General features: G+C 33.9%; 1 protein-coding gene across 7 annotated transcripts in view; it reads left to right on the top strand.

Annotated features, from left to right (window-relative positions):
* Nucleotides 1–22,178, top strand: part of LOC143232730 (atrial natriuretic peptide receptor 1-like) — a 61,344-nt gene extending 39,166 nt beyond the window's left edge. For 3 of the 7 annotated variants that reach the window (XM_076468485.1, XM_076468486.1, XM_076468484.1), the window contains exons 16-22: nt 452–601; nt 2,608–2,731; nt 8,069–8,137; nt 10,752–10,926; nt 12,480–12,578; nt 13,913–14,004; nt 22,031–22,178. In XM_076468485.1, the coding sequence (XP_076324600.1) occupies nt 452–601; nt 2,608–2,731; nt 8,069–8,137; nt 10,752–10,926; nt 12,480–12,578; nt 13,913–14,004; nt 22,031–22,132 (811 nt within the window). In that variant the 3' untranslated portion in view covers nt 22,133–22,178. Of the gene's footprint in view, nt 1–451; nt 602–2,607; nt 2,732–8,068; nt 8,138–10,751; nt 10,927–12,479; nt 12,579–13,912; nt 14,005–22,030 lie in introns of those variants that run through there. The other 4 variants (XR_013017705.1, XM_076468487.1, XR_013017704.1 and 1 more) reach the window with 4 other exon arrangements.
* Nucleotides 22,179–22,809: the final 631 nt, after the last annotated feature.

Raw genomic sequence — 22,809 nt, 5'->3', positions numbered from 1 at the left:
TTGAACAGTGGGATTTAAACGTTACTTTTGTAGGGTACTCATGACTCCAAAGTGTGGAGCACGTTTTCGCACCAGCAAGTCGCGAACCATGAATTATCTGATTCATAATCACGGTCAACTAACCAGTAGGCCAAGCTCGTTTCCCGAACTTCTATTTTGTATCCAACAAATAAGAATCAAAAGATTGAATGATGTGTCAAATTAAGTATATTTGACCAAAAATAATAACGTCACGTGACTTTCGATGTAGGATAATTGAAGCTGCTTTCATTCCAGACGATTCTTTGTATGGTTGTTTCATTCTTCTTTTTGTGGAACTGTAAAGAATCCGTCGTATTTTAGGGAGAGTTATACTTTTAGATTAATTTCAACTGATATTAACAGATAAATTAAATAATACTAGACGAGCTAAGTACAATCGACGTCTATTAAAATATGCAATTCTTCTTAGGACTAATGAAAGCGGTAATATTCTGGACAACTTACTATCTCGTATGGAACAATACGCTAACAACTTGGAATCCTTGGTGGAGGAAAGAACAGCTGATTATTTGGAAGAGAAAGAGAAAGCAGAAAACCTTTTATACCAGCTGCTTCCAAAGTAAGACGTTACAACATATTGTGGCTGTTATTTGAGATATAAAACTTATTTCAGCTGGTATCTAAGTGGCATCACAAAATTACATCATATGCTTATAAGTCAAGTGTTATCTTTCACACAATTACCACCTTACTAACTTTACCAGCTGTTATCTAGCTTCCTATTATTGTTTTTATCAATTACTAACAAATTTAAAATTACCACTTGCTCTAGTGTTTCTTAACTTTAATATCACCACTTTGTATACAGTTTACTACCAATCATTTATTTATATTTATGGTAAAAATACTAGAGTTATCAATCACTGTCTCTAATTTTGAACTATTGATCAGAGCACCCACCACCCATGCTAAGTAACTGACGGTGCGGGAAATATTTTGTGTATTTTAAAGAACCTGACTTGTCAGCTCCTAAATTCAGAGCCCTACCACACAATTAAGAGTTACCACTTATACTAACTGTTAGGTATTGATATTTACATTTTGTACCAGCTTCTAGTTAGTTAACAGATACCATTTATACTAGCTGTTATACGTCATTAATATTTCCGTTTTGTAAGAGCTGCTAGCTAGTTATGAGTTACTAATTATACTAGCTGTTATATAGAATTAGTATTTCTGCTTTATATAACCTGCTAGCAAATTTAGGATTACTACTTATTCTAGCTATTACCCAACTTTGATATGACCATTTTAGGCCAATTACAATCAAATTAAAAATTAGTTATCATTCCAATGCTTACCTACCTTTAATATTGCCATATTATACTAGTTACCACTAACTACTACACTATTTTGATATTTTTACTCACTCCAGCTGCTGTCATAATAAAGTAGCACTACTTCTCTCATTTATTACAAATATTTCTGCATCTTTGATGCTTGCAAATATTATGTGTTAAATATTTAGTCAAACAGAGTTCCCTCTGATAAGAATAGGCTTTTTATTTATTGAATTATGCATGACTTTATACAAGTTAAAGTACTGTTGTGAAACCCGTTCTTCCGAGTGACTCTCTGTATTATATAGTGAAGAGAGTCGGTTTGTTTGTTTGTTTTGGAATTTCGCACAAAGCTACTCGAAGGCTATCTGTGCTAGCCGTCCCTAATTTAGCAGTGTAAGACTAGAGGGAAGGCAGCTAGTCATCACCACCCACCGCCAACTCTTGGGCTACTCTTTTACCAACGAATAGTGGGATTGACCGTCACATTATAACGCCCCCACGACTAAAAGGCGAGCATGTTTGGCGCGACGGGGATGCGAACCCGCGACCCTCAGATTGCGAGTCGCACGCCTTACGCGCTTGGCCAGAAGAGAGTCGGACGTATTGCGTAATACAAATTCTGGTATCAGTGAAAATTCGTTTTCTACAAGCACTGGTATCATTATAAATATTTAAATATATAACTCTTATGTCTACTACGTTCAAATATCCTCTTCGTTGTTGTAAAACTAAGAAGAAATATTTTAGCCTATTTTAATATAAATAAATAACGTATTAGTCTGGGAACGGCATTGATGTGATGGTATTTTGTAGGAATCAGTGTACATACAAGCTCTGATGTACAAACTTTAGATATACAGGGTGTTTGAAAAGTCACTGTGCACTTATATATTTATTAACAGACATGCTTCAATATAGAATACAGGAGATAAATATGAATGACAATTATAAACAATGTTGAAAGTGACCCCCGTTGGCATCAATACAGGCCTGAATCCCCATTCTTTTACCATACACGTTCTTCAGTTAAAACCATATTGGGATCAAAATCTGAAATTTAATAACATATGATTACAAAACTGAACAGTGACTTTCCGAACACCCTGTACAAACCATGAGTCACATAAAATTTTGATGTATTAAATAGCATAAAATAAGTCGTTACTTTATTAAAATATTTAATTTCCTAATAATTGCAGAAATTAAAATCGACGAAATTATTACCGTTGTTAATGTGGAGACAGGCTATGAATTTGCTTTAATAAAATTATTATTTTGGTAGGTCGGTCGCCAGCCAGTTGATTCTTGGAGAATCCGTCACGGCTGAGGCCTTTGACAGTGTAACAATATATTTCAGTGATATTGTTGGCTTCACTGCTTTGTCAGCGGAGAGCACACCGCTTCAGGTAGCGTTTTGTTTGTTTTAATTTTCCAGTATTATAAGATTATAATATAGTTTGCGTTATGCACGAACTCTGCGTTATCAGTTCTGAAAACCTAAACATTGAGCATCTGAAAAATACGCATACTTTTTAAACGATCTCCTTTATTTAGGCTAAAGTACTTAATAGTGGAGTAAAACTATGCTTCGTGAATACACATATAATAAATAAAACAGAATCAGTTTTTTCTAGTCTATGCATTAATATAAAATATTCAGAAATAAGGAAGGCGAAAGAAAATAAAAGTATACGTGTCCTGCAAAATGAATTAGTGAATAAAGACTGACATGAAAAGTAGTTTAGTTGTTCCGAAGTTCATGCAAGCTGCACAAGTGATTATTTATAATGTGCTCAATTCAGGAATTGAACTTCAAGTGTCAGCATTGTAAACCGATAAATTTGTGTCTGAGTCATTAGAGAGGGAACTTGTAGAGAATTATATTATAGGCTACTTATGAACGGAAATTCGAAATATTATAAATATGCTCAATGCTGTCCGATCTAGTGCGAAGGAGACCAGCTAATGGCATTCGAATTTTTTAATGTCATACTAAACAACTTTCACTTTAATCAATGCATGAGTATCCTTCACTTGTTAAGGCTTAAAAAGTTTCTCACAACTATTTCTATATCAAATTCAAAGAAACTTTACAGCGTATAATGTGGCGCCATCTGCGCAAGTAACACCTGTGATGTTGGAAAAGTTTGCTCTTCAGTGAACGCATATCCTTAGGAAATGGCTGTAATTCACACTCAATAATATTCATTAAAGATGTTTTTGCTGTCAAGCTCGTCATAATTATAAAAATTAATAATTAGGGATAATTCTAATGACCACCCAACTTTGATACTGCTATTTTATAGTAGCTGCTACCAGTTACCACTAGCTACTAAATTATTTTAATATTTTGACTTATACCAACTTCTGTACTAATAAAGCAGCACTATTTTTACCAACTGTGTTGTGACGACTTGAAACTTTGGTGGGGGGTGTTATGATATTGGTTGCGTTATATGCATGTGGCACGTAACTTAATGTGTTTTAGGTATGTATTTAAATATATATGCGTCCAGTGACGTTGCTAACTTTTTGGCCCGGCATGGCCTAGCGCGTAAGGCGTGCGACTCGTAATCCGAGGGTCGCGGGTTCGCGCCCCCGTCGTGCTAAACATGCTCGCCCTCCCAGCCGTGGGGGTGTATAATGTGACGGTCAATCCCACTATTCGTTGGTAAAAGAGTAGCCCAAGAGTTGGCGGTGGGTGGTGATGACTAGCTGCCTTCCCTCTAGTCTTACACTGCTAAATTAGGGACGACTAGCACAGATAGCCCTCGAGTAGCTTTGTGCGAAATTCCAAAACAAAGCTAACTTTTTATGGTTAGCAGGTCAGTGCGTTTTTTTAACAGGGTAACACTCGTTGACACAAAACATGTACGAACTGGTTTTAAAATACAGTATCATTTTTTATAATAATAAGACAAATTAAGTAAATACTAAATAAATTATTCTGGAGAATTGTTAAGGTTAAGCGTGTGTCAATATTTTTAGATTGACGATATGATAAGCTTCTCTAAATGTACTTAGAGATTTTTCAGTGGATAATTATATTTTAATCACAAAATTAAAAAAAAAGTTCTTGGTAATGTAACTTTTAAATAAAATATGATTTTTTCATCACAAGAAACTTACGATTAAAATAATTAATAATCCATTAAGTTTGCTTAAAAGTATATATATGAAATAAAAGTATTATCTGGATGTTGATACATAAAAGTAAGGTGTATTAAATGGATTATCGAGTAAGTGAATCAAATATGTTTCGGGGCTTAAGATATTGACATCAGTAAAACCTGGTCACAATTTACAAACAATAAATAACTACTTGAAGAAATACGTGCGTATGTTGTATTAACATATAGAAACAATTTAGAATTTTATGTTAGGTAAAATTACGTTATTTTAAAAATATGTACCAAGTGAAAACGAAAATGGAAACTTAAAATTTAAGTAATAAATATCTGTAATATTAGGACACTCGTTGCAATTACCTATAACGAATTTAAGGTATTTGTATTTTGCGCAAAGCTACTCGAGGACTATCTGCGCTAGCCGTCCCTAATTTAACACTGTAAGAATATAGGGAAGGCAACTAGTCATCACCACCCACCGACGACTCTTGGCTACTCTTTTACCAACGAATAGTGGGATTGATCATAACATTATAACGCCCCCACGGCAGAAAGGGCGAGCATGTTTGGTGCGACCGGGATTCGAACCTCCGACCCTCAGATTACGAGTCGAACGCCTTAACCCACCTGGCCATGCTGGACCGTGACTTTAAGGAATTTTATTTTGATGTATAATTTTAAATCGATTGTTAGTTTTTTGGCGTTTTACGGGAGAGCTTATGTGTGAAAGAAATATTTTAAACTTTGGGAATTTAAAATTATTATTAGCATAATAGTATGACATGTAGAGAAAATTATATATTTAAAAAAGGCTGGTACTGGTAGAGAAAGCACTATGTAGAGGAGCGAACAACGTTCTTCTTCTTCGCTCCTCCTCTAATAGTGCTTTCTCTATTCATACCAGCCGTTTTTAAATATATAATTTGTTGTTTTTTTGGTTTTTAATTTCGCGCAAAGCTACACGAGGTCTGTATGCGCTGGCCGTCTCTAACTTAGCAGTGTAAGACTAGAAGAAAGGCAGCTAGTCATCACCACCCACTGTCAAGTCTTGGGCTACTCTTTTAGCAACGCATAATTAGATTTACTGGAATATTATAACGCCCTCACGGCTGAAAGCGGAAGCATGTTTGATATGACGGGGATTCAAACCCGCGACCCTCAGATTACGAGTCGATCGCCTTAACCACCTGACCATGCCGAGCCTGTGTCGAAAGGAATCAAGTAGTTAAATATCTCTTCCTTACTATATTCACATCACTGGTTAAACAGGTACGATACGATATTATTTGTCATATACTGTAAGGTCATACTAGCATTAAACTTAATGTGTAATCTTGATATCACTTAGAATTTCTATTTCTAGGAATCATTTGCGTTGAAGATACGACAAGTTTATTTGTATTTCATAATTTTCGATATCATTGGTACAAGCGAAGGATATCGCCTTATAAATTATAAATACTCAGTCAAAAGACATCGTTATGATCTGAGTGTGTGAATATTTTGTATTGAAAATCTCATTCCCAAACGCGATTAATTTTTAGTTACATGACACTAACCATTATCTCCAAATAGTGTCAAAATGTAGTTCTGATGTATTATGTTTTATATATACTTTATATCAGCTGTGGTTGTCAAGCGACTTTTTTCCATATTAAAAAAAAATTAATATAACTTATTCAACATTCAGTGTATATACAAAAAGTGCCAAGTATGCATCATTTAGGGGCTAAATTCTGGTATGCCCAAATACTAGTTACTTGTCAAATCAGTGATGGTTTTTATTCACTATTGGGTACATATAGTCCGTCCTTTGTCCATATTTTACTGTTGGGCGAAATGATAACGCAGCAATTACTTTTCACGTGTTACAAATAGATGTTGGAAACACATCACATCAGAATACAACCACGTGACATAGCTGAGAGGGAGTGTTAGAAAATTTACATTGGATCTTCTTTATGAACTAGATTTACAAACTGAGGTGTTTTTCATCCAACAGAACAGGGTAAATCCAGCGCTCTACAGAAGAATGCGGTTTTTCTGGGGTTGTCACAAAAGTCGATTTAGTAATAAAAACAATAAATGATTGTATGAAATATAGAAAACTACTTTACCAGGTATTTATCAACTTTTGGATTAAGTGAGAATTACCACGATTCTCCACAACACGTCTTAAAAGTGTTGAAACAATCCAACACACTATAACGAGTCACAGACTCTAAAGTGTTATTATGAAAAAGAGCAAGGAATGTGTAACATCTGTCTGATTAATAGTTGTAGTTACTGAAATTGGATGTATATTATTTAAAATATACTGTAATAACATCTTCCTGAAAATGGATTTTTTGAGATGTAGATCAGTGGCAAAAAGGATGGTGCAAATATTTATTCTTATCAAGTTTCAAGAAAGATATACTCTCTATGATACAAGACTGATATTGTTTATGTCGTGAAGGCACAATAGGAATGGATGCTGTGCACAAACAACACAATAAACATGAACTCAAAAACCAATTTCCGTATCTGAAGATGTTCAGGGTGCTGAGACATTCATCGATGACATTTCTGATGAATTAGGCAATACCTGAATACAGATTGTGAACAGTTAATAAGATGTGACATTTTTGAGAGTTTAGTGTCGACCAGATTAAAGTGGGATAAAGTAAAAGTGCCGTATGTAACAAATGAAATTCAAATGTTGTGCAAACCATTTCCATCTTAGTGATTCGTGTGGTTCGTTACACTAGCTTAATGAAGTAAAAAAAACAAAAAACAGATAATGCTATTATTTCTATCTTTTTGTTACTATATTCCTAATGAATTCATTAGATGTTAATTGTATACCTTGTTTTGTTGTTTTATTTATTTGATTAAGTACTTGTGTCTTTAAATTCAAAGCCAAAAGTCTATAACAAAATTTGCAGGGTGTTTGTTTTGTCCTCTTTCTTGGGCTGCGAGTGGTGATGACTAGCTGTCTTCCCTCTAGTCTTACACTGCTAAATTAGAGACGGCTAGCACAGATAGCCCTCGTGTAGCTTTGCGCGAAACTCGAAACACAACCAAAAACCAGTTGATCTAGATGTCATTTAAAAAGAAGATATGCTAAGGCGTTAACACTGAAATATAATGAAAAACAGGTAGAGACCATGTTTGTTTCATAGTAGAGAATTATAGTACTTTATCAGTAAAGTGGCTTAATGAATAAAGAAATTACAACTATGTCTTTGATATCTTTTTGAAGCGTGAACATTTAGATGTGCACTCATTTTACGGATAAAATTCAAATAAAAAGTGTATATTTATAAATGACTTTAAAAGCCTTAGGCTGAGTGGATAAAGCCATGCTTTACCTTTTATGTACGTGACTGTGGAAGTGTTTAAACCGTTAAGTGTTACAGTTATTTACTGAAACGGCTGACAGGAAATATTAAGATAGGAAAAAGATTTTAAAAACTTAGCATCTACTCATATTTTATTGTAGTTATTCTATAATATATTTAATTATTTTCATTTTGATGTTCACATAACAATTAAAAACTTTAATGAAAATCTTATCAAAGAAGCTGGTTTGTTTTTGTGGACTAACTACAAAAGTTTATTTTTCTTCCGCAGGTCGTCGATTTTTTAAACGATTTGTACACATGTTTTGATTCCATTATCGAAAACTTTCACGTGTATAAGGTAAGAATGTTAAACACTAAGTATCACTTACCCAGACGTATACCATGCAAGACATGAACACCGTTTTTTACCTTTTCAAGTTTTCCAAAACCATAGAATCCGCTGAAGGTCTGTAAAGTGTCAAACGAATATTAAGTTTTAGTATTTTGTGGTAGAGAAATTAAGAAAACATTAGCTTATTTAAACATGTACAGGAATTAGTATTTAAAATAAACTTAACTGCAATTTACTGTAACATATTTTGCCAACTTTTTATGTCTAAAATCTACATCTTTTAGTCTCAAACCTACGTGATGTGGTCTTTTGTTATGTATTGCGTCTGAACATCTAGTTTCAAAGACCAGCAGTAATCATGCTGGTGTTCTACCTTCCCTGATACCTCCTGTCCATTTCCCTGATATCTTGATTAAATCTTTTCCCTTGTTCTTCGCTGATGGCATCGAGATTTTTAGTGAAATAGCCAATATATGGGTGTAAGAAATGAACTTTGAAGTTCATATTAGAACCCAGCTCTTTGAATTTATTGAGCATGTTATTGAGAACATTTTCGTTATTTGGACCATTGTTGTTTCCCAAAAATTTATCAATAATATCTTTAAAGGCAATCAACGCTTTTAAACAAAACCTTTCGCGTTCTCCTTTCGAACTGTTCATCTGAAGTCAATTTCCTAATTTCAAGAAAATCTCTTCTTTAAGTTTCGCTTCTCAAAGAGTTGGAAACTGACCATATACATTCTTGAAACACTTGCCACCTTTGTAAAAGACCTTTACAAACTGCTTCATCAAGCTCAGTTTTATATTTTTTAGATCCAGGTATCAAGTCGACTCTGTGTGGCTAATGCTTCTTTATCCAGTGCTGATTTTATGATCTGCTGCCCCATAGGAACTTTTGTATAACTGGATTGTTGACACAGCAATATATAACGGAATTTTAAGTCTCCACAAATTAACCAACCATGTTCTTTTTATTTTTACTTTATTAAGAGTAATTTCTTATTTTCGTGCCTTTCCTTTAAGTGAACCGAATGAACAATAGAAATAGATGCACATTTGTTACCATTGTGAATTATTACACCTTTTATACTTCTTTTGGAGGAATCAATGAACAATCGCCATTCACTTGGTTCGTTTGTGTGTTATATATATTTTTTTAATTTCGCACAAAGCTACTCGAGGGTTATCTGTGCTAGCCGTCCCTAATTTAGCAGTGTAAGACTAGAGGGAAGGCAGCTAGTCATCACCACCCATCGCCAACTCTTGGGCTACTCTTTTACCAATGAATAGTGGGATTGACCGTCAAATTATAACACCCCCACGGCTGAAAGGGCGAGCATGTGGTGCGACGGGGATGCGAACCCGCGACCCTCAGATTACGAGTCGCACGCCTTAACACGCTTAGCCATGCCGGGCCACCCTCACTTGGTTCAGAGACTGAAACACCTAGCATTGGTATTAATTCAGAAGTATTGTTGCAGTAGACTAGGGAACCTTTTAGCGAAAAGTAAATTGACATTTTTGAAGAAATTAAGTTTGGACCCCAAAATCTCTGAATGAAGAATCATTTGAAAAGTCCAAATTTCTCACTAAATCATTAAGTTCACCTTGGGTGAAAAGTAATAGTTCACCAAATGTTTCAGACTGAAAACTATTCCTATCACTATTTCTATTGATATCAGATTCTGAAGCAGATGAAACTGTATCGAGAGTCTCCAGGTACATCAGGTCCATGAGAAACAGGTCTTACAGCAGATTGAAGGTTCAAATAAGAATGTTCCTTCTTATTTTGAGTGTTGTAGCCTTGAACTTTACATGAGCAATAATAGCAGTCATCTCTGTTGGTTCTAGGCTCCTACCAGACCATTGGAATTCCAAAAGGCAAATACTTTTTCTTACCTTCAGTTTACGGTGCAAATGGTGCAAACTTTGTGCAGAGCCCATGATTTATCTTGGTCCCCAAGTTTTATTCCAAAATACACGTAATACGTTTTTTGACGAATTCTGTAACGTTTTGCCTTTGTTTCTTTACAACAAATTTACTACAAATATAACAAAATATGTTTGGATAATTTGCACAACCCCTTGTTACCATAGTGATGAATAAGTAATATTGAAAAGAAAAAATAATGTCAAAGTGCATGCACAAACAAGTAGTATACAGAAATAACACGTCATGCAGTCTGTTATCCATTTATATATTAGTGGTGTGTTTCTCATGGGTTTTAGAACGATCGATAAGACTCTCACGTAGCCACGATTGGTCTAGACAAATTTATAGCCAGTTGTTGTCAGCATTTTAAGCATAAGAAAATGTTATCCGAGTTCAATGGGAATGATTCAGTTATGTAAAAAAAACATATGATGTTTTGTGATAAATCTGTACGAGACAGAGAAAAGTTGATATCATTTTCGGATTTACAGGAAATACCGTAGAACATGTAAAACTTTAAGACAATGAAACCATCACAGGCCTGTGTTATCTCCACAGAAGTTACATTTAGGGTAGTTGGAACTATTTTTCAGGTTTGTTCATGAAATACACATTGTTTTTGTACCTCTTTTGGTAAATTGTATTACCAGATAAATATTTCATCATGAGCACTTCCTTATATTCCAGGTGGAAACGATCGGCGATGCATACATGGTAGTGTCAGGCCTTCCTGAGCGAAACGGTAACATCCATGCTAGAGAAATTGCAAGGATGTCGCTGGCACTTTTAAATGCTGTGATGTCTTTTAGTATTCGTCATCGGCCACAGGAACAACTGAAACTTCGAATAGGAATTCATTCTGGTTAAGTTACTTTATTTTTCATCCGTGCATAACCTGTAGATGGCAGTATGATATTATATAAATTATTTTAATTTAAAAAATGTATACGTATATTTAGTGAACACTCAGAGACGTTGGAGTGGTTTAAATTTTTCAGTTTCTGTTTTTAGTAATTACCGGTGCTAGTCTTCTGCGAATTTTTGTATTTATTATGAATCATTTATCTGCTCTTTGGTAGTGTCACCCCAAGTAGCTAGTTATTCAAGACTGATACTTGTTATGTACAGACAAAACAATGTATTTTAATGAATCAGAGAAATGGGAAAAGATTCATCTTTCTTGTCAGTCAATGCAGATACTTTTGTACAATGTTTAAAACTTGTTTACAATGGTCTGACAGATAGGTCACAGGTCTTTATAGGTCAGACGTACTCTCACTCATTTTAGACTGGTAACCAGATGGTAGACAACCACCTGGAAGAACTCACTACCTGAAGAAGATTCATTTGAACGAATAGAGGAATTGACTGTAACTATTCTAACATACCTATAATTTGAAGTGCGAAACGTATTTGGTAGCATCGCGTTTCAAACCCGAGATCATCGGATTCTAGTCAGATATGCCAGTCACTAGTCACGCTTTAAATCAGACGTATCCATGCGTGCACGAGCTGTTAATAATGTATGATAAGTTTCTTTAAACAGCTGATACTATAGCATATTGTAAATGATACTGTAATTTATTTAGGTACAATAGTCCATATTTTGTTATCTAAGAAAAGCAAAAATTTCAGCAGTATTTCATTTTGAACGAAAGTATAACATTGGTTTAGCTACGTACGTTTTGTAACATATTTCGAAGAGGTTTAGTTATCAGTATTGTGGTGATGCAAGAATTCTCCAGTACAGTTTCATTTTAGTAAAGGTTCTTCTGACTCGCAATCTGAGGGTCGCAGGTTCAAATCCCCGCCACACCAAATGTGATTGCCCTTTCAGCTGTGAGGGAATTATAATGTACGATCAATCTCACTATTCATTAGTAAATGAGTAGCCCAAGAGTTGGCTGTGGGTGGTAATAGCTAGCTGCCTTTCCTTAGTATTTCACTGCTAAATTAGGGACTGTTAGACCAGATAGCTCTCGTGTAGTCGCATTATTTACTGATAAAAGAGTAGTCGAAATGTTTGTGGTTAGTGGTGTTGACTTCCTGCCTTCCTACTAGTCTATCATTGTTAAATTAGAGAGAACAATGCAAATAGCTTTTGAATATATATTTGTGAGAAATTGAAAAAACAACAAACAAACAAAACTATTTTTGAATAACTACTGACTTAATATCTGTAAGGACTTAAAAGATTACCCAGATATATGAATAAATATGAGCCATTCCTGAATATATATGTTTTCAATAACATTTCTTTTTTATTCGGAACATTTTTCCAAAGTACATTTCATGAGAACTCTTCCGTAGCTTCTATGACATAACTGATTACAGATATATGTAAAATATTATCTTATTGTTTTATTAGAAATGGTTTTTATATCAGCGTTTTTAAATATAACTGTATATGTTTAGGATCGTGTGTTGCTGGAGTTGTAGGCTTAAAGATGCCAAGGTACTGCCTATTCGGAGACACTGTCAACACAGCATCCCGCATGGAATCAACTGGACTACGTAAGTGCTGTTTATTTGTTTTCTGTGAGCAGGTTGTATTTTGAATAAGCTATTTTGCCAGTCTGTAAAATATGAACTTTATTCATAGTACTAACAAGAGTAAAATTCATGGTTTTTAGTCGGCACAGCACAAAGAAAATTTTGTTTTAGAGAATAGTGTTGTTTGGAATATATAAGTTAAAAAAAACACACAAAAACCAACCTGGTTTAGCAGTAACAGCAACTTGCAACTGAAAGCCAGTTCCAAGATTTGATTTTTGTTCATTTTACCGATTTTGTATTCTGTTTTTGATCATTTGTATAAGATGGATGAACGTTTCTGATTTAAAACAATTTACGAAACATTGACTGGGTTAACACTACAAACTACAAGTAAATTGCGTTTGATTTCCATATGTAATATTTCATTGAATTGTGTGCCACAAATATAAAGTAAGAAAGTACTAAATACATTGCCATACAATGACTTTGATACTGATAATTATTGACGGACGTAGTATATAAACTATAGATGAGCATGTGCTGTAGTTTGCTTTTGTATTATACCAACTTACAATAATATCGTATTCTAAAATGTTCTGTCACGTTTATTAACTAAAATAACATGTTCTAACACTTTTAATCATTTATATTGACTAAAACGTCATATTCTAACAGGTTTAAATACTTACACTAATTAAAACAAGCAACATTCTCGCAGGTTTTATCAAACAGTGACTAAAATAAAGCAATATTCTGGGAGGTTTTATCACTTATACTAACGAAAATAACGCCATATTCTAGTACGTTTTATCATTTATACTAACTAAAATAACGACATATTCTGGCAGGTTTTATCATTCATACCAACAAAAACAACGACATATTCTGGTACGTTTGGCCCGGAATGGCCAATGGTGTTAAGGCATGCGACTCGTAATCTGAGGGTCGCGGGTTCGCATCCCCGTCGCGCCAAACATGTTCGCCCTTTGAGCCGTGGGGGTGTTATAATGTAACGGTCAATCCCACTATTCGTTGGTAAAAAGAGTAGCCCAAGAGTTGGCAGTGGGTGGTGATGACTAGCTGCCTTCCCTCTAGTCTTACACTGCTAAATTAGGGACGGCTAGAACAGATAGCCCTCGAGTAGTTTTGTGCGAATTTCAAAAACAAACAAACAAACTGATACGTTTTATTACTTACACTAACTAAAATAACGACATATTCTGGCAGGTTTCATCATTTATACTAACTAAAATAACGACATATTCTAGCAGGTTTTATCATTTAGACTAACTTTAAACAGCGCCATATTTGGCTACTACTTATACTAACGTCCAATTTAATTTTCTATCCAGCACTTAAAATACACGTGAGTCCCACAACAAAGGAAGTGCTGGACACATTTGGAACATTCAGTCTTGAACTTCGAGGACAGGTTGAAATGAAGGTTCGTATTAAGTTGATTACAATAAAACGTAACAATGTTTGTTACTGCCGGTTAGTGGTGTTCTATAACATGTAACTAAAACTTTTTATGAAATCTATTTATTTACACGAGTTAAATATTACAGCTTATTTTACGAACCTTTTAACACTACACTAATATAAAAATTCACAAAATGTATGAAAGTCTTCACTTTAAAGCTTCAAATAACCAGCTGGATCCCCAGTGGATTTTACACGTTCGCTGTTAGGGGATAACCTCCAAGTCTTAGATTTGTATTAAATATGAATACTAATTAAACTACCTATAACTTGCTCTACAACCTCACAACTTACAGTGATTGTAGTTGTGTAACTATCGAATACAATGCAAATATAACAGTTGTTGACAGTTTAACGATGCAATGAAATCAACTGTCAGTAAAGCTTTTAGCCATTCACATTATACAAATAATAAAAACGTTTAGAAAAAGTAAGGGTGAATGCACAAAATCCTACAAACATCACTATATAAGTAGCCAAATTTTTTCAAGAAAAACCTTTATCTACAACTAAGTGTTAAATTCCTTTCTGTTGCACGAATTCAGGTCTAAATAAAAGTATTTAAATTGAATAAGGTATAGTATTACCATGGATTATTCTCATAAGCTTGTAACGCTGACTCAGAGGTTATTTATTTAGATATTTTTGCATGGTTTTATATATTCATCTCTACCTAGTTTCTCTAATTTTTTAATACTGGCATCCATACATCATTTTTTTTTCTTGACATGTTAATTCTCTTTTAATGAACGGCAGTTGCTATAAAGACAGCAGTTTTAGCTTGGCCTAATAAATTGTCTTGATGGATATCACGTGTTTTTTAGATAGTGAGAAACTATACTACTTCTACGCTCCCCAAGTTAAAATGCAACAACTTCAGTCATTGGAGAGCTAACATTTGTGACGTCAGAATCAGAATAATTACCTGCTGGTTTTCTGTTTCTTTCTTTTTTTTTGTGGCTAAACTTGAGGACTTAATAGCTTTGGAAAACATCGAAAACCTAAGTTAGATTTTAAGTTAATAAAAGTCTCTTATATTGTTGTAAGAGAGTTTGGAGACTATAATGAGTAATACATTTTATACGTCGGCCATTTTTTTTACATAGCCATTCTTAGATACTAAGGAGTACCGTGTTTGATAATAGTAGGAAAGTTGAAATACAACAGCAAAAACGAAAATTAAAATTTGGACTAGTAACTAATTAAATAAATAAATTGTAAGTTAAAATAAAATTTTAATGTAAATAATCCTTCAGGGTCATTACTTCAATGTAGTTTTGGTAAACTTTCTTTTATCATATAACTGGCAGACTCTATATGTAAGGACGGACAAAGAACTCAAAATAAGCTACATAAACTCAATACACACGAAACGTTGAACGAGGACAGAGAGTTTTACTTTAAAAGATTATTTTCACTCACTTTCATTTTTTTTCTTTACCAGACAAGTCCAAAAACGAGACCAGAAACCATGGCTAAAATACCAAACCGGGAATTACCAACCAATGATAGATTAATATTAGAATATTGTAACATATAGAATACTAAATACTTTGTTACACTATACAAACGGTGTCTTTAGGGAACCAACCTCTACATTATGTATGAAGTGAAAGAGTAAAACAAAAATCAATACAATAATATCAAATTTTAACATACATTCATAGAACACATTAATTAGATTCTCAGGGGGACAAATAAGAAAACAAGTAATAAAATCGTTTTGTAAGTGTAAAATGACGTAGGGATGGTAATGTCGAAAATAATGCAAACAAGAACGTGGAGTTGACATAGCAATTCATATAATATTTCCACATGACTTTTAGTATTAAAAATTAACGTTTCTGTATAATTATTAAAGAGAAACTTTCAGTAACTGGTTTCTGTTTGTTACTAAACAGGAACTTTTAGAAACTTTAGCGAAGACTTTCCAACAATCTATTTTTTTGTATTGTTGTTGATGGCGAGAAATTTCCATTAATCAGTTTCTTGAATGTTATTGAATAGGGATTTCCACTAACCATTTTTGTGTTATTGCTCTTGAGAAGTCAGTAATTACTTCCAAAGAGGATTCTCCAGAAACTCGACCCTGGATTATTATTCAATAGGAATATTTGATGCTAGTTTCTGGAGTTACTAAATGAGTTTACATTTTTGAAACTTATTTTTTACACGTTTCACAGGCGGTTCTCTCTTTTCAGAGTACTTTCCTTTTTAATTTTGGACATGTGTGCAATTTAAAGTAGATATTGTAAGTGCCTTATAAACTGAGATTCATTTCAGGTTTATAATATCTCGTAATTTATCATAATATTCTAATGAATTTGTTAATTAATCCTTTTTGGTTATCGAGAACATAGAAAATATTAAGTGTAATCCTGCTAAGGAAGAAAGTTTTCCCAAACAAATTTTAGGGTTCTTTGATACTTTATTTACAACTCTAAATAATTACTTAGCATTTTAATCAAGTATTTCGATTTAAATAGCACCTATGGTACTGTTGTGAAAAACAGCTCTTGAAGTACATCTACAGTATTTCACGTTATTAATTAATTGACGGTCATTGGCCGTAAAATATCTTATAAGCTGCAATAAAAAGGTAAAGAGTCAAAGCAGGAAATGGATATAATTCAAGAAACGGCTCTTCAAATCAGCTTTATTGTGCCTCTTGGAGAAAAAAAAAAAACTTTATCTGAGTTTATGTATTATTGCAGTAGTGGTGGCCATTTGTTTCATTGCATTCCTCTGTAGAAAGTGCTAGTGAACTTTCTGAGGTGTATGAAAGTAAATTTTGAGTTTGTTTGAAATTAAGTACAAAGCTACAAAATGGGTCATCTGTATTTTGCCCACCACTGGTGTCGAAACATGGTTTCTACCATTGTGCAACCGCAAACTTGCCACTGCGCCACTGAGAACATAAGGATAAATATAAAAAAGACGTTTGTGGCCTCCCACACCGTGTGTATGTTGGGATACAGAAATTTTAATAATTTTGTTCGGTGTAAGGACGTGGCGCTACCTATGAATGTAGTTAACGTAACTTGCATCAAAGATAATAGATACTCAATAACAGCAATAATGGGGGGTTAATGAATTCGCGAACCTTCCACTAACATGCCCTTTGTCTCAAATTATCATCCCACAAGGTGTGGCTGAAATTGGTTCTGCGACCTAAGAGTAGTTAGACATTTGTTATGTTTTTCTAATTTCGCGCAAAGCTACATGAGGGCTATCTGCGCTAGCCATTCCTAACTTAACAGTGTAAGACTAGAGGGAAGGCAGCTAGTCATCACCACCCACCATCAACTCTTGGGCTACTCTTTTATCAACGTATAGTAGGATTGATCGTCACACGGCTGAAATGGCTAGCTTATTTGGTGTGTCGGGGATTCGAACCCGTAACCCTCATATTACGAGTCGAGTGCCTTAACCACCTAGCCACGCTTGGCTTAGTAGTTAGATAAGGGACGAACAGAGAGACAGATTTTTTGTGCTTTATATATTTAGATAAAAGTAGTTAAGAAGCCGACTGGTTAAACCTAAGTTTCTGTTAGACAGATTGCAAACATTTCTAAAATTCATGGCCTTTGTTTAAGCTCATCCAGGTTGTACAGGCGGTAGCAAACTTAAGAAGGATTCTTCACATTACTCACCAGTTATCTTTTTCTACCTGTAAACAAACAAGAAATAGTTGTTGTTTTGTGTCCTCAGTAGGCATTGATAAACCGTACGAAAACACCAAATTGAACAAAAATTAGGCAAATGTAAAATTTATAAAGATAGTCTATTCCTACCAGAACATTGTCTATGTAACTCATTTCAGTTTTTTCTCAGTTGATGAATGTTGAGAAACAACAGTAAGGTTCTCTAGAAATTTAGAACAATACACTTCTTTTTCTGATGAGTATAGATCTACTTAGACACATTTTTCTTTGTTAATATTACATAAGATTACAAGATGGATACAAACACATAACAGTATGATTTAGGAAGCTACAATCATCAGACTAGGAGTTCCAAACAAGAAGCCACATTTCCCTATCCTTTATGATGATAACACTTAAAAAGACAAGAATTTTTAAAGAATGAAAAAGTAAACTGTTTAATGATGAATATAACACATAAATACACTTTAACAACATTACATAAAACTTTTCTTAAACAAAGAATTCAAATATATAGACACACATGAATTGCACATTAACAAAGAAAATGTGATAAGAAACTGCTAACAGAAATTAATCCTTTAATACAAGTCACCTGTCTCCCTCACACCACAATAAAAACCTCAACAAAGAAAAATAATTATTTTATCACATCAAACACGACATGACCCTCTTAATACAAAATGTTTCGTAGTATTACTCAGGTATCAGCACAGTTTAAAAATTAACCTTCTAACTATAAATTAAACTAGAGTGAAATCACAACAACTAGCAAACAACCAAAAAGATGGGAAAAAAACCATTTACCTAATGATTAAAATGATCAATTCTATACTAAGTCTGGTACATGACATAAGCTTAGAAATTACTTTTTAACAGCGAGTATAACATGAAATGAAAATACTTTTTATGTACTAAATTTATATATAATACAAATTGGGCCCGGCATAGCCTAGCGCGTTAAGGCGTGCACTTCATAATCTGAGAGTCACAGGTTCGCGCCCGACTCGCGCCAAACATGCTCGCCCTCCCAGCCGTGGGGGCGTTATAATGTTTCGGTTAATCCCACTATTCGTTGGTAAAAGAGTAGCCCAAGAGTTGGCGGTGGGTGGTGATGACTAGCTGCTTTCCCTCTAGTCTTACACTACTAAATTAGGGACGGCTAGCACAGATAGCCTTCTAGTAGCTTTGTGCGAAATTCCAAAAACAAACAAACAAAATATGATATAAATTAAACATTACACTAAAATAAAAATAAAAGGCTGATATAGATCCACAGAGACAAAATTTTAATGTTACACGAAATTACAAGACCGATACAAACATCATAGTTATCAGTCTGAAAAGGGTAAATGAACTTAGACAACATTTTTCAGTGTTAATGTTGCGTAAAATAGGAAGACCAGTACGTTAAAGAAAGTATTTTACTTTTAACTTAGTGGTACGAACATTAAATACTTTACTCTAAGCCAGAAGCTCTAATTAAATTAATCTAAGGACTTCCACTGGCTGGAATTGTTGCTTACAGCAAATGTACCTAACTAATTATGTGATTCATTTTATTAATAATAGGTTTTAACTTCCTTTATGATGTCCCCGTATCACGCACATTGTTCCTGTAGCCACAACGTACTTCGCATCACACCAGATGAGTCAGATGTGTAACACATAACTGATAGATTTCTTGACGAAAGGATGTTTTAAACACACACTATTCTATTGTCTTTCTTAATGACGAGAAATCCACTTGAAATAAAAATGTATCTCCGAACGGCTGGTATGGGTATTAACACTTTTGTTGATAAGGAGAGAACAACGTTTCGACCTTCCTAGGTCATCTTCAGGTTAAGAAAGAGAGAGTTTGAATGTGACCTTTGACGGACACATGTCTTAAGGACGAGAGTATAAACGGGTACGGGATTGTAGGGGGCGTTTCAGGTGGATGTTAGGTTATTAACTAGTATAGATAGATATAAAGGTGTTCCTTTATATTGTTTTAATTTTGCTTTTAGTTGCTGTATAAGTAGGGCTTCTTTGATTTTGCGTTTGTTTATATTTGTTTTCCTACTTAATATCTGAGTGTTTTCTATCATTATGTTGTGTTTATTTGATTTGCAGTGCTCAAAAACGCGTGAAGGTGTTTTTTGTTGTTGTTGTTGTTTGAATCTAGCTTCCACTTTTCTTCTTGTTTCTCCAATATAGAAGTCGTGGCAGTTGTTGCATTGTATTTTATAAATTATGTTGGTGTTGTGTTTGTCAGTGTAGTTTTTACACAGTATGGACTTTAGTTTTGTACCTGATTTTTGAATAAATTTGGTGTTTACTGGAATGTTGTGTTTTGTTATAAGATTTTTCCAAATGTTGGTTATTTTTTCGCTGGTTATTTTTTACACATTCCTTATGTGTAGTTTTATGACAGTATGTACTTCTTGTTATTTTATTGTATTTATATATATTATAAATATAAAAATAAAAACTGGTACATTGATTGAGACAGTCAAATTTTAAAGCTTTCAATCAGAAGAAAATTCGAATTTATTTCTCCTCAAATATTCGTCTTGCACAAAAGACCTCAACCATTAACAAAATAACGTTACTGTACTAATATGTGAAACAAATAAGTCCAGTTTGAAAATAGGTTCATGAATTCTTAGTTAAATTTCTAAATTCTTATATAACTAGAAACTAAACTTAAGGAGGAAACTATATAAGCTTTTCCTGCTTATCCCTGAGAACCTTCAATGCTTTTATGTTTTCACGAAATCTGATTTTGGTTTGTGCACACTTAATAAAACCTATTGAATTTCACTTTTTTAAGTTAACCTACATGAGGACAGCTTGGCCATTGACTTGATTTTTTGTTTGTTATACAAATATTTCTCTTCATTTTTAACAACTAATACTACGTCACATTTACTAACCATGAGTAATTCTCTCACAGTTTTGAGTGAAATAGGAAGGGTTTTGTAAAAACACTTTTATTCACCTTCAGCGTGTAGAGGCCAGTAATGCACCAATAGGGAAATTATTGATTACTAAAATTAGTAAGCCATTTTTCCCCAGCTAGATTCCTTGTACTCAGATTCAGTGGTTTCCCGATAGAACAACGGTAAGTCAACGGACTTAACAACATGGTGGACCCAGGAGATAGTCCAAGGTGGATTTTCTTTAAAATAAACATACAGGTTAAAGAGCACTAGTGTGGTTTGACTCAAAAAGTAATAATAATAACACAGAACTTTTACTGCAAAAACACACGCAAGTTAATTTCATATTTAAATTAAAATGATTTATATTGTCTAATCCATTATCTTCTATCCAAGTAGCTTTGGCATTTTTGTTGTTTAAAGAAGATTGAAGTGTTGGCTATGAAGAATTTAGGATTGCTCAGCTACCTTCTTCAGCACATCGTAAAATCATGTGGAATTCATCTACGTTAACCCTATCTTTCTCATCCGCTTAAAATATTTTTACAGTACTCTTCTACCACATTAGGTAGCACTATAAATAAATCTTGAGGAAATTAGTATGGGTCTTTACGTAAAACAGGTTGATTTGTTTGTGTTGCACGAGTTTATTGTGCAAATCATAAGTAACATCAAATACATAACTAATTAAAGGGAACAATATAAAATTTCCCATTTATAAAAGCATATTAAATCGTATCTAACGTAGAAGTCGTCTGTCGCATATTATGAACGTTTAGGATTACCATATATTGAGGAAATAGATAATTGTGATTGTATTCTCAGGGTTAAGAAGTGTATTTTTTCAGTAACACTGTGTAGATCTTACGTAAATGGCGTATTACAACTTTTTAGGTCTAAGAAGTGTATTGTTTTTTTCTGAAACACAATGAGGATGAAATATCATTGCATCAGCTATGACATACCATATATGGCAACGGCAACTGCTTCTGCGCATATGAAAACCTTAATATTTTCTTATATTTATCTGCTTTCTTAGAGCGCGTCTCGATGTCTCTACATCATCAGAACTCGTGTACTGTTCGTACAAGAATGGGGACATGTTTTTTTCGGTTTCTAGCTGCAATGTACTTTAGTCATAGTTTGTTAGATGAGAACTCACAGAAAGATATAACTCATGATAGAAAATGGTGGAAATTTTCCATCCATATGTTTCGTATTCGATAGGTATATTTTATTCGCATCTTATTTGACCTTGATATAAATTAGAAAAGGTTACATTTTCAGTTACTTAAGAAGTGAATTATTTTAATTTAGAAAAGATTGGTATAATAACGAGTCATTTTGCTAGAAATATTGAAATATTATTATTATTTACATTTGATTTTCTGTCTAGGGAAAAGGAAGACTAACAACCTACTGGCTGTTGGAAGAAAAACATTCCTCGCTTCAAGAATCTTTTTCTGCAGACGGTGTCGTAAAACACACGAAGTTATAATGCATGTTCTTATGACCAATAAATAAAATATGTAATAAGCCCTGAACATCAAGCCTGAAAAAATGAGATTTCGACTGGTTTCAGTTTTCAGCTATTAACGACGCAGTTCCAGTTAATAACGATTAGTTGCACTCAGTATCAGATAGGTTCTGGTCATATCTAGTTTCATTTCATAACAGAACATTTCTAGTTAACATCAGTCAATCAAGAGCTTCAGCAAGTATCGATAGAGTTCCAGTAAAAGCCTACCGACCATCATTTTCAAAAGGTATCAGTATTATCATTGTCATTTCCAGTTTCATCTAGTATCAGTACGGTCCCATCCACTACCAGTTGCATTGTGTATCAGTACAGTCATATCCGCCACCAGTTTCATCCAGTATCAGTACGGTGCTATTTATCTCCAGTTTCATCCAGTATCAGTACAGTACTATCCACCTCCAGTTTTGTCCAGCATCAGTACAGTCTTATTCACCACCGGTTTTATTCCAGTATCAACAAAGTCCCACTAAGCGGTTGCACTGGACTCAGTCCATCTGTATTGTTTACTTGAAAGTAGGACCATGAATACTAAATTAACTCACTAAATGTACACATCTGTGTTAAAGGTTTTGTTATGTACAATAACAATTGAACAATATGTATATGGGTAGTGAGACTGTTATCTGCTTTTCCTA

The sequence above is a fragment of the Tachypleus tridentatus genome, chromosome 11 (assembly GCF_004210375.1).
Source record: "Tachypleus tridentatus isolate NWPU-2018 chromosome 11, ASM421037v1, whole genome shotgun sequence".
NCBI lineage: Eukaryota > Metazoa > Arthropoda > Merostomata > Xiphosura > Limulidae > Tachypleus > Tachypleus tridentatus.
The sequence above is the reverse complement of the archived record's forward strand: the minus strand, read 5'-3'. Positions and strand labels throughout refer to the sequence as shown.